The 12798-nt window shown below is 35.8% G+C and overlaps 1 protein-coding gene across 1 annotated transcript in view; it reads right to left on the bottom strand.

Moving 5' to 3' along the window:
- Positions 1 to 255: 255 nt before the first annotated feature.
- CEP85L (centrosomal protein 85L) overlaps positions 256 to 12798 on the bottom strand; it is an 82440-nt gene continuing 69897 nt past the window's right edge. Inside the window, exons 9-13 of the mRNA XM_084889939.1 lie at positions 10717 to 10834; positions 10173 to 10223; positions 9236 to 9343; positions 7187 to 7406; positions 256 to 4458 (exon numbers count right to left, since the gene is read on the bottom strand). Of these exons, the coding sequence (XP_084746065.1) occupies positions 4295 to 4458; positions 7187 to 7406; positions 9236 to 9343; positions 10173 to 10223; positions 10717 to 10834 (661 nt within the window). The 3' untranslated portion in view covers positions 256 to 4294. The remainder of the gene's footprint in view (positions 4459 to 7186; positions 7407 to 9235; positions 9344 to 10172; positions 10224 to 10716; positions 10835 to 12798) is intronic.

Raw genomic sequence — 12798 nt, 5'->3', positions numbered from 1 at the left:
TAAGGGGCAAGAATGACAGATCAGAAGGCATAAGCCAACCAGTGGCTTCACATTCTTTTTACAAGGACTGTATTTTAATTAAGTCATGACCACTGTATTTACACATGAGGTATTCTGGGTGGTTCAAAACTGAACCTAGTTTACAAAAACCACCAGCCATAGTGACTGATTATACACTCTGCTGTGCTTTTCATGTGACCACCTAGCACCCTACCACTCTTGCCATCACACCAGCGTGATGCTGAATTGTATTTATATATTTAAATAATATTTATACATATATGTACACACACATTCACACATGACATTCCAAATGGGTTTCCTGCTCACAATATGGGGAAAAGGCTGGGTTCCAAAGACATATCTGACACCTCCTGTCATGTTTACTAAGTTATCTACCTAGTAATGAAAAACTGCTCCTTGCTTTAAAAAAATCGTTAATGAGTCTAACAAGGTGTGACAGTCATCAACATTCTTATAGCTCTTGTAACATAGAAATGAATGCTTACTGCAGGCAAAAAGGCACGAAAGGTTCTCTCTGTATGCAGCTGCCAAGAGTGTTAATGACTTATTGATTTGAAAATATCCTTCTAATAAACTCAATATTTCCTCTAAATAAGAAAACAAACAAACAAAATATTTCCCCTTCATGATTAAATATTATTAAATGCAATATACCACTATGGCCTTTTGGGGTGAATTTGGAAATTATACTCTATATACCAAATAAGTAGTTTTTCTTGCTTTGTGAGTTCTGAAAAGAATTGTTAAGAATGGAAATGAAATGAATTAGCTTTGGCTCAGAGAGCTATAGCTACTGGCAGTTTCAAGTGATACAGTCTAAGTGAGCATGGTTATGAGAACTGCTTATTACTGTAATTACTTATCTACAATGATAGAAATCTATATAAGGGGATGCCAATAACCTACACTACAGATATGGCTGAGCTGACCTGCGTTGTGTAAAACTATAGTCCAAGTTCTCAGCTGCTATTCAATGAACTATGACTGATATTGAAAAAAATGTTTTCCCAATAAAGTAGTTCCTTTAAAAATACCCTCTAAGAGATTCATATTTATAAGTCTTGAACTATCACATTAATTTATAAGCTTATTCATGTCATAAATGTACAATATCCATTTTAGCAACACTTCCTAGCCCTTGAGATTGTCCCTAACAAACTACTAAAAGCAATCCAATTCAGTTTAATCACTGTGATAACCAAAATAAATTGCACTCAAATATAATATTGTTAACATTAAATATTAAATCCTATTTCAAATATAAAACAGGGCCACACTTCTTAAAAGAAAAGTTAGGCATGAAATTATCTAATCAATACAATGAGGCTTTTTAAATGAAAGACCACTGCAAATTTACTAACAATTAAATAGAGTTATCCTTTTTTCCTGACATCAATGAAAAGACAACCTTTGATCTGCACAGGTAATCTGGGTATTTTATGGAGACCACTATTACTTCATCTCTGCTTTAATGTGCCTGAGGCCGAATAAGTTCAACTTCAAAACCCAGAAGACTAATAGTAAATTTTGATACTGCACGAGATACATCCTTAGAAGACAAGCATTTAATCACAAAAGCATAATTTAAAAGTTTTCACATCTAAGGAAATTTTCAAATAGATTTTCTTTAAAATTAGGTTACGTTTCATCTCAGACCTTTATCATTGTAATAACTTCCAAGAGTACCCTCGTTCAAAATAACACAAGAGAGATCTTGGGAAGGGAAATTTTCTGAAAAATGAAAACCAAAATTAAATACTGATGAATTAATATACTAGTTTGATTTCCCCCCAAAATATGCTCCAAGGCCATCCACTTATCTATGTCCTTTCACAAACTCTAGACTCCAAGAGATTGCATTTTGTAATTCAAGGTTATACTTAAACTATCATATATTAATTTTTTTAATGGCTTGTATATATTTTGGAAAATGAAATACATAAGCAGAAGTTTGTTAATTTCCTACTAAGTAAATTTTTTTTTAACCTCAAGATATATGAATTAGGTGAAATTCTATAAAAGTTTAGAAAACTTATTTTAAAAAATAAAATATTTTACCCCAACTAAGCCACAAACAAAAATGTATGTATAATAGATTAAAACAAATGACCAAAAGTTTAAAACAGTAATAACCATAAAATCCCCAAACATATACTAAAAAACTAGGAGATATTTAAGTAAGAACCTAGTGACCCAAATAAATCAGTGATTATTTGCCTATTAGTACTATATTTTAGGGTGCCTTAATTTCCAAAATTATGAAGGTTGGGGTGGGGGTGGGGGTCCTATTAAAAGAGAGTATCAAAATACATGCTGCATTTCAATGCTCCTTCCTACTTTACTATACAGGGTCATTTTTAGATATATTAATTTTTACAAGGCAGAATTCTTTGCCTCAGATTGTGGGCACAAATTTACTACTCCCTGAATATCCTCAGCCCACCAACATTAGGAAGCAAATGAACACATGAAAAAGCCAAGTTCTTACCAGTGAATCAGTCCCTCCTTAGTAGGGCTAGGGACACAGAATCACTACTGGGCATTGATTTCTTAGTGCCCAGGCCCTAAAAGGTAAGAAGAGCAGGGAGGACTCAGGCACTGAACAGAGGGAAGTCTGATGACCTCACAATGTATTATAATTGACTGCTGCAATAGAACTAAAAGTAACGTTTTGAGAGCTGTATGTAAACCAAATGCTGAACTGGGCAGTCTTCTTCAAAGCCTTATACCACGTGCTTTCACTGCTGAAATATTTCAGAAGAATCTCTTCTGGGAGCAGCCTTTATACCGGGATATAAGCCTCACACAAAAAACAACAACAGACCTGCCCTTATCTTGCTTGACTCACACCCCTTATTCCATCTACCTCTTACATTTTGACTTAATGAGACTCAGATGCATCAAGAAAACAAAGCAACTTATAAAGGACAATGACTGTCATAGGGAAGAATATTCAAAACAATGTAACGAATGCTCTGAAGGAAATAGAATATATAGTCCTTCCACAATACCAACTAAAACAAGGAGATAGTCATTTGAAAGTTAAACTGACTGCATGTCTACTTAAATAACAGTTCCATTTCTTAGTGACACATGTACTCCAATGGAACTAACTTGACCAAGTCTGTATTCTATGAAAACTCATTTATAATGTACCTTACCTAATTAAAGGAATTGAAATATCACATAATTTAAATTTTGTTTTATGCCAGTGATAATTCAAATATAAAGAGGACAGGCTGGCTTTTTCTTAAAGTAGTTTCAACTTTAAAACAGATATAAAACTGCTAAAATGTAAACATTTGAGGTTTGGATAAGTAGGTTATTGTTTTAGAGTCACTTGGTTAATCTTTTATAAGAATGAAGGGGGGCCTTAAAAGGTCTGCATTAATTACATATGGCTTTGCTTACATTAATACATACATACATATATATATATATAACATATAAGTAGAAACCATAAATAGTAAGGGACATGTCAAAATTAGTTCAAATTATGTTAAATTGCCTTGTGATATATACTTTGTAATTTTACTACACTAGTGAATAAGATCTCATCAAAATTTCACACCTTTAAGGCAATCCACAATCCTTCTGGAATAAATAGTTGATGTAGCTACAACCAACTCAGCCCCTCACCGCATCATCTCAGCACAGCAGTTGTTCAAAACACAATGGGTCTGCCTCCTGCTGCTATTAGAACACTCGCCTGCTGTGGGAACCTTTGAAACCCCCAGAGTTTAACACAAGCTTCTACACGAAAGAAAAAAAAAATACAAGTGCATGCCTTTCTCAGAAGCTTTGCTCTGACCCTAGAAATCCTTACTGTTTTATGAATAAACACACACACACACACACACACACACACACGTATACACACAAAAACAGGATAAAAAGAAATCCTCCCCCTTTATCCGAAGGGCACTCTTCACAGCTTGGTCCTACCCTCAGTAGTTTGAGAATACAGAAATTTTTTCCCCCTTATATGCTTAATCACATTTTCAAATGGTAATCTGATTGTCCTGATTAGATAAGCCCTTTGAGACCACCTTACATCCCCTTTCCCCCCAACAAAAGAAATCCACAGAAAGAAGATCCTATGTGCAAGTCATGTGTTACTTGCAACTTTCCAACATGGCACCTTCAGAGATCAGACGAGACTGGGTGCGTTCAGGGTGGGGTAGACCAACATGGCTCCCAAAAAGAAACGTGAAGACAAAGACAGCAGCATTTAGGAACGGGTCATTATTGCTGTGGGACCAACACTTGATCACTGAGTAATGCAGTTGTCTCCCATGTCCTGAGCATAGCGGTCTGATATGGTAGTCCTTAGTTCATCAATGTCCCTCCGTAGCTGGCACACATCGGACAGCTTTTTGGTGAGTGTTTCTGGGCTGTGGTCATGCTCAGTCTCTTCAGCTGAACAGTTCAGCGCTGTGGAAATAAAAGATAGGGAGAATGTCTCACATTTTTTTGAACAAATTTATTTTAGGATTTTCAACTTATCATTGCCAATACAGTGTTGTTCACGGTGCACCATTGGGGTCAGATTTAAATTATGCATCATTCATTATTAAATAGATCTTATCTACGTGGTCCTTTCAAAATTCTGTTAATTAAAATGTATTAAATTCATACAGTAATGCACACAAATTCATGTTTAATGGATGACAAGATTCCAAAAGTAGAAAAAAAAACAAAAAAACACCATCTTCTAGGGAGAGGAAGGGAGGAGAAGGGAGGGGAGGGGAGAAAACATGGATGTGAGAGAAACATCTATTGGTTGCCTCCTATTTGTGCCCCGACTGGAGAGGGAATTGGTTCGATTGGATGGGCCAAGGAAGTAGAATAAGCAAAGGTATAGAAGCAGAAAACCAAATAGTCTGACAGAATTTGAAAAAGTTCAAGAAAATCAGTGACCAGCTCTAATATGGTAGAGTACAAATTATGAAAGAGGAGAGTGCCAAGAAATAAGGCTGAAGAGACAGGTGTGAGCTACCTATCGATGCTTTAGGGGAGTGTAAGTGTTAGGAAATCCACAGATCACTCTACAGCACTGTGAAAAATGGACAAGATGGTTAATGGAGAGACGGGACAAGAGGAAAGCTTGAATTAAGGCAACAGTGCAATGAAGTTATCATGGCAGAAATACATGACAGGAGCAGGAAGAGAATGATAAAAATGACACAGCCCAACTATCCTCAACATGCATAGGGGCCAGGAATTGTGTATGGGACACACGACGGAGGAAAGAGGATAAAGTCCAGTTGGGGTGATGGGTGGATGGTGGTAGGAAGAGTAGGGTTGCTTTGGACCTAATGAGTCTGTGATGCCTATCAAACAGCTAGTTGTAACGTGTAAGTCAATATAATCAGGAGCCCAGAAGAGACATTCTAGGCAGAATAAGAGATAAGTATCTGTATGGGTCACTGTACCAGTGATAACAGAAGGATATAAATAAGATGGTAGGATATAAATAAGATTACTCAGAGAAAACATCTAAAAAGAGAAACAAAAACTCAACAACGCAAGGTATCTGGGAGAGCCCAGCATTTCAGGGGCAGAGAATTCCATAGAAGCCTGAGGCTGAGCAGTCATAAAGGCAGCAGCAGACCCTGGAGAGTGATGTCATGAACACCATGGTGGCAGAACGTTTAAGAAGCATGGGTGAACAGTGCCAACAGATAATCCACGGAGAGAGAGATGGGGATTCAAAAGAATTAGCTGTATAATGCTGAACTACAAGGTAAGAATTCTGGGGTTAAACTGGAAAGACTGGAAAGAGTGTTCACGGAGAGGTGACTGTGGCAGTTATTAAGGCTCCCTTTTGTTCATATTAAGATAGCTCTCTTGCCCCATTACTGAAGAAGTTAACAATTATTATCTAGGAGTGTGCAGATGTAGGTTACAGCATAAGTGAAAGAGTGACCATCTCTGAAATGGTGGAGATGATGAGTTCTGAGACTGAACTTTTGGTTCTTGTTCTGAGAGATCATTGCTAACTGAGCCACCCATATTCACCTAGCAAACCCCTCCTTAAAGATGCAAGCCAACGCCAGCCACTCCATGGAGTCTTCATAGCCCTCACCAGGAAGATTTAGTCACTTGTCCTTGTGCTCCCACTGTCCCTGTGCACATCTCAATTATACTTATCACAATGCCCTGGGCATTTGGCTAATGTGTGAGCAAGGGCTGTGTTCTAATTATCTGCATTATCATGCCTGGTCTGTAGAAGGCATTTGCTGAATATGAGGGAAATCCTGCTAACATCTCTGAGCACAGATACATGTCTCATTTAACAAGTGATTCACTTTGATCAAGAGTATTATGTATTTGGTTTGACAAAATAACTATTATGATCCAAGATGGTGAAATCTTTCTAAAACTGGGGGGGGGGGGGGGGGGTAGTCCCCTCTGTAGGCACATGTTTACCATATTATTAGGTAATTACTCAATACAACATGTTACTGCATAAATGACCTGACCCCATTCCTACCTCCTAACTGAAGTCCATTTCTTCCGTGTTAAAAGGAGACTAACACATCAATATTGAAATTGAGAAGCACATGCGGAAATGAGTGTTCCTGCAACAGCAGCACAGAAGGGACGTGACACGGGGATATCCTGAGGCAGCTGTCACAACTCTGTGTGGAGGAAGATAGAGGCAGAATGGGGGGTGTCACACCGAAAGGGACTAAGCCAGCAGGTATGCATGACAAGAGCAAGAGACCTGTAGGCCATGAAAACCCACAGAACAAAGGCTACAGAGGAGAGCGAGTGAGTATCTTTTCTCCAAGATTTTCCAGGGGACTGATGGCTGGGCCTATTGAAAGCCTACAGAATTACTATGTTTAGGAGAGTGGTCAGAAAACCACACCTATCATCATCCCCTCAGGGATCCGCACAGCTCAGTGCGCAGGCATTTGGCAGGTGCCATTCCATATCAACTGTGGCCATGCTCACTTCTGTAAGCATGAGGTAAGTCCTAGTAATGAAGTAAAAACATGCATTCACAACCCACAGATTGATTCAGAGATTTAGAAGTCTATGTAGGAAAGGAGATTAAAGACAAATACAGACAATGCAGCCAGAAGTTCCTAATTCATGAAGACAGGTTTCTAACAGTTAGCAATAACGTAAGGACAAGTCATGGGCCACTTACATCTGATTCCCAGTAACAATGAAAGGTTTGGCTCCTTGCCCTGAGCACGCTGGTTAAGAATGCTGCACAATGCCTTCAAATCGAACAAACAGTAGGACATTTCCTTGAACAGCTGGTCAATCACACTCAAATCAAAGAGCGGTCGTTTGGGAAGCCTGGGCTGGTCTGCTTCCGGGCCCTGATCCAACACAGAGCATGTCTCTTCTGTGTGTCTTTGGTTCTGCAACGGATGGAGAAAACATGGTTAAAACAGAGGAAAGGTACTCAAAAGCCATACAGGTTAACATTCCCCCCCTAAGTCTATCAACGAAACAGTGGAATATTATATGCATATTAACTAAATTTAGTGGGGGGGGGGGGAATAGAAAAATAATTTAAATAATGGAAATGGTTCCTCTGCCCCAGAGAGGAAATTACAACTCCAAACAGTTTCTAGGAGTCTCTCACATAATGAGCATCTTGGTTATATATGTATTTTTCTAAAAAAAAAAAAAAAAAAGACATCCTAAGAACAAAAAGAACCACAAAGGAACTTACATCTCATCCTACGGTTTTATTATTAGCAGCAATAGTGATTTAGTTACTAAGTATGTATGCTGTTATAGTAAACAGAACCAAAATTTTCAGTGTAAGAGAAAAATACAACTAAAAAATCAAAGAAGGAAAAAAGACCCTGAACAACTGTAAATTGTTAAATTTGAATTGGAAGTGTCAGTATGACTCATGATTTACTACACTTCGAGAAAGTTACAATCGCCTCATTCCCCAAAGTGCCATCATCTACTCCTCATCCTGAAAAGTGCTCATGAAGGTAAGTTTAATTAGCATGCCAACTGGGACTTATTTCAGAATAACCAATTTTGATGAGGAAAAGATTTTTTAAAAATAGATGAGTGCCAGCTAGTAAATGTAAAAGGAATGACGTAATTAGAAAAAAAATACCATTCTTTTAATCATCTAATGACTCAGATAATGATCACTGGTGGATACTAAAACCAACAAAGTAAAAGCTGCTGGCAAACTATATATTCACCCAGTTGCCTAAGCATCACCCACAGAATGCCTGCTGTTTGCAAGGCTCTAACAGGACAATGGAAAAAAGCGGTCTGTCACCTCTTGACCCAATGAGATGAGTACTGGTGTCACTTACAGTGAAATAACCACACATATATCATTTGATGATGTGAACAACACCTACAAAAGATGTTTGACCTAAATCTAATGATTGTCTTTAGCTCTAACTTCTAGCTCACAAGAAAATAGACGGGGTAGAGAACAAGACAAATGACATCATGAGGAAGTAATCAGACAAACCCAGAGGTCTCACAAATAGAAGTCTACAAGACAAACAGGCACAGTTTTATCAACAAGTCACTAACGTGGGAGAAGGGGGCCTTAGGATTATAAGGCAAAATGAAATGCAACTCACTGTCTTTACTGAATGCTGGTTTCAGGTCACTATAAAAAGCATTTGTAAAGAAGTGGAATACAGACTGAGTATTATAAAATATTAAGACATATTATTCTTACTGGGTATGACAATTGTGATATGGTTATATAAGAAAATGTCCCTAATTTTTGGAAATGCTGAAGTATTTAAGTGGCAAATGTCAGTATGATAGTTAAAAACTAAAATTAAGTATTATCTGTATAACATGTCCTTAAATGCAAGCCAAATAGTTCATCTCATAACTAAGTGAAGAAAGTGTAATCTGTTCCAATGACAGTGTCAACACTGCATCTGCCTTAAAGATTTCCTAGGGTAATTTTGTACATTCAATATGCTTTATTCGATGGTTTTGGGGCCTAATCTCTATCTAACATTTGACTTAGAGTAATGTCTGTGAAGTTGTATTCTAAGACAAAAAAATAAGTCTGTCTTTTTATTATAATTTTAGTAAGAAATATAATGGATTTAATTAATTGGCACATCAAAATCAAGCCTTCAATTTAAAAATGGTTTTTGAATATGTACAAAATAAGCATTTGCTTTTACTTAAATAGGTAGTGAGTCATCCTTTGAAAGTAATTTGAATTTCTTCTACTCACATCAAGCAATGTTTTCGTTAATCTCTGCAGGTTTCTTTCTTTCTTTTCCAGCTCTTCCATCAGCTTCTTAGTGGTCAGCTTTTCTTCAGAAAGTTTCCCTTGCATAGACTAAAGAGAAATGTAAACAAAACATGTTAAAACTGAAAGCAAAATGCAATTTGGTAAATAACAAGGAATACTGATTCTGAATAGTTTAGATCTATCATCCTCCCCAGCGCCTTGGAAGAGGAAGCGCTCACGTTTAAATGAAACCCTGTTACCTCTAGAGCAGATGTCTACAATGAGGGGAAAACACCATCTTTTCCAAGAACGTTTTTAATCTGGGTAAAATATGTTAAATCTACATAACACATAAGCAGATACTTAAAGTCAATGTTTTGATAATACAGGAAGAATACATATAGAATTATTACAAAGGAGAAGGCTCTTGCCATCACAGTGAACTAAAAATAGACCATTATCAGACCTCCCACTGGCAGGTGAACAAACAGAAATGAGGATACCACCTCATAAACTAATTCATGCAGATTATTTGGGAAAGAAAATGAAAAATCCTCAGAGGTTTTTGAAATGTATTCCTATCTAATAAATATTATTATAGTAATAAAAATAATAAAAATAAAAAGGCCCATTTTCTTTAGTTAGATCATGATGACCTTAACTAAATGTGTGTTTAGTAGTAGAGATAGACTGCATCCAATTAAAACAAAGACAAGTAAGGAATAGACAATTTTCACAATTTTTTGAAGAACTGATTTACTGAGTAGCATTTCTGTTAAAAAAACTGAAAGATTAATATTAAAGAATTTGCAACTTCATCTTAAGTGCTATTAATCTTTTCATACAAATATTTATATGCTTTAATATTTTTATGTTGTGTCCGTTAAGAGTAAACTGGCAAATAGCTAAATTAAAATGAGCACAAAACATTTCTTACCTGAATTTCTAATGTCTTTCTGTCAATCTCATCTTGTTGGTGGTCTATTATCTAAAACACAGAAAACATGTCAGTCTGGATCAAGTTTTCCCCATTGCTTTTTAAAAGTATTGGTATTTCAAGAAAACAAAGAAATCACAGGAAATAATATGATTTTTAAACAATTAGGGAGTAATTTTTTAATAAAAGTATTCATACCAAGTATCCTTTAAATAACCACATATGTAAAATTGCAAAAGTCTTCCTATTCCTGATAAAGATTTTCTGTAATGCAATTTACAAAAATAACTTTGAAACAGACTTTGAATAATGTAAAAAGGAAAAAGATATCCTTTTGTTTTTCTAAGAATACAATTTCCTGAATTTGGCTTTTATTTAAATTTACTTAAATGGGTATTTTCTTTCCAAATAAAAACATGCAAACTAAAAATTCCATCAGTTACTAAATATTATAAAAATATAAATCAAATAACTCTAAGTTATATTTCTAGACACATGACCACATAGAATAGATTTCATGTTATTATGAAAGATATGCACTGACCTTACTAGCATTCTCATTTTGTTCTCTCAGGTTATCATTTTCATCCTGAAGCTGTTTTGCATCTAATATAGGAAGGCGAATTCCATCTTCAAGGCATCTTTCCACCTTTTGCTGCAAACTGTTTTAGAAAAACAATTATATAAAGAAAATGGGTTCTATATGCTAACTTTGGTAGAAAATGTCAACATAAATGCAGTCCCTTCTGAGGGTCTATAATGTTTTTTAATCGAGACTTACAGACAGTATATAAATAAGCTTGAGGACCTATATTTCATAAAAGTAAGAAACACACTGGAGGCTGATCATCTTTCAGGAATATGACATCTTAGGCCCTCGTTTGTGACATCTTAGGCCCTCGTTTTACCCTAACCCAAGCTCTGAAATCCGAGTCCTCTTCCTTTTCTCTCCCCACCAAAATCAGAGTTACTTGGTTAAGATGACTGTGGAAAGGAGCCTAAGAATATGAATACACATCTTTTGCCCTTTATTCTGAGCTCAGGAAAAGTTTGTAAAGATAGTTGTTGCCTAAACCAGCAGAATTGCACTTCTACTTTATTAATAAGAGCAGCAATCTAATATATGTGTTACTTCACCTAACACTTTCTCATGATAGCCATGAAACAGTTGCATTTTAGAAGAACAAAAGACAAAAGACCCTCTGGCACACTAAGAATAAGAGGGTAAATGGGGGGATGGTATTGGCTCTAAGAAAGGTAAAATAGTCGTGTTTGGGTTAAAAGGAATTATAGCATTTACAATAATGATCAAAACCAAAATATAACAGAAAAACACTTAGGAATAGCTCCACTTTAGCTTGTTTGTGGTCATACTCAAGAGTTACAAAATACTAAAAGAAATAAGCTTCATCTTATTTGGGTTATGCTAGTTTCATTATTTTTCTCCTTTCAAGTATTAAGGCTATCCTGTGTTTTCTGTCTTTCAAAAAACAAACAAACAAACAAACAAACAAAAAACAAAAAACAAAGAAAGCACGAAGGAGCATTTGTGATCTTGCTTCCTCAGTTTGGCTCAATACATGCTTACAGAATTTCAAAAAAGAAATACCATATTCAGATTGTGGACAAAGAATTGACAGTCCTAAAATACAATATGGGCTTCAGATGTGTTGGTAAGTAATGGCACTAGAGAAGTTATATGTGTTACAAATGTAGTGTACTGCTTCGTAATATATTACCTGCCATGAAAAAATTTGCTTTCTCAGTCTAAAAGTGAAAAACACATTATTTCAATTTCAGAATAAGTTTTTTTTTTCCCCCCAATGCAGTCAAGACACAACTATGCATTTATAACATTCCAAAAGACATAAAACTTGAAAAATGAGCCAACAATAAGGGGAAAATGTACTGTCATGAAAAAATAGCAAGTCTTCTTTCAGGTATCCATTCTCATTCTCTTTATGTTATAAAGCATGCTCACTTAGAAAAGTAATAAATCTCTTGACCAGCAAAGGTATCAACTATTGCATTATTAGGGATCACACCCACATATTTATTTACTTTTGTAATATGAAAACTTTCATCATATCTTTTGAAATCTCAAAAGATCTTACATATTCATAAAGCAGGGAACTTAAGAAATATTATATAAAACCAAAAACTGTAATGATATAATCCAAAGTCACATATACATCTGCAGTTCTGGCACTTAAGGAATACTGTGCCATTCAGCTGAGGAAACGGAAACAACACTCCTGCCCCCGAAGTCCAGTGACGCCACAGCCATACGAGTACTGAAGAATCATAGAAGACCTTCTCTGGTTCTTTGCACTCATTTGGAATCGAGCGAAATTTTCTAGTAATATCGTCTCAGAGAGTATCAAGATAAAATTAGGAAATGGAAAATGTATTATGAAATGCACTGTACTAAGTCTTTCCAAATAAAAAAATACCAGTCTCAATGTTCTCCAAAAACCTAATAAAAGCGAAAAATCAAAATAAAAGAGAAGGTATAAAATCATATTAAATATGTAAAAGCACACACTGGAACAAAACAAACATTCAAATTATTTTCAAGTGTCCTTAATTCTCTATTCATAGAACACAGCTTGAGTTTATAATCATA

The sequence above is a fragment of the Pipistrellus hanaki genome (assembly GCF_964339955.1).
Source record: "Pipistrellus hanaki genome assembly, chromosome: 7".
In the NCBI taxonomy this organism is placed as follows: Eukaryota; Metazoa; Chordata; class Mammalia; order Chiroptera; family Vespertilionidae; genus Pipistrellus; species Pipistrellus hanaki.
The sequence above is the reverse complement of the archived record's forward strand: the minus strand, read 5'-3'. Positions and strand labels throughout refer to the sequence as shown.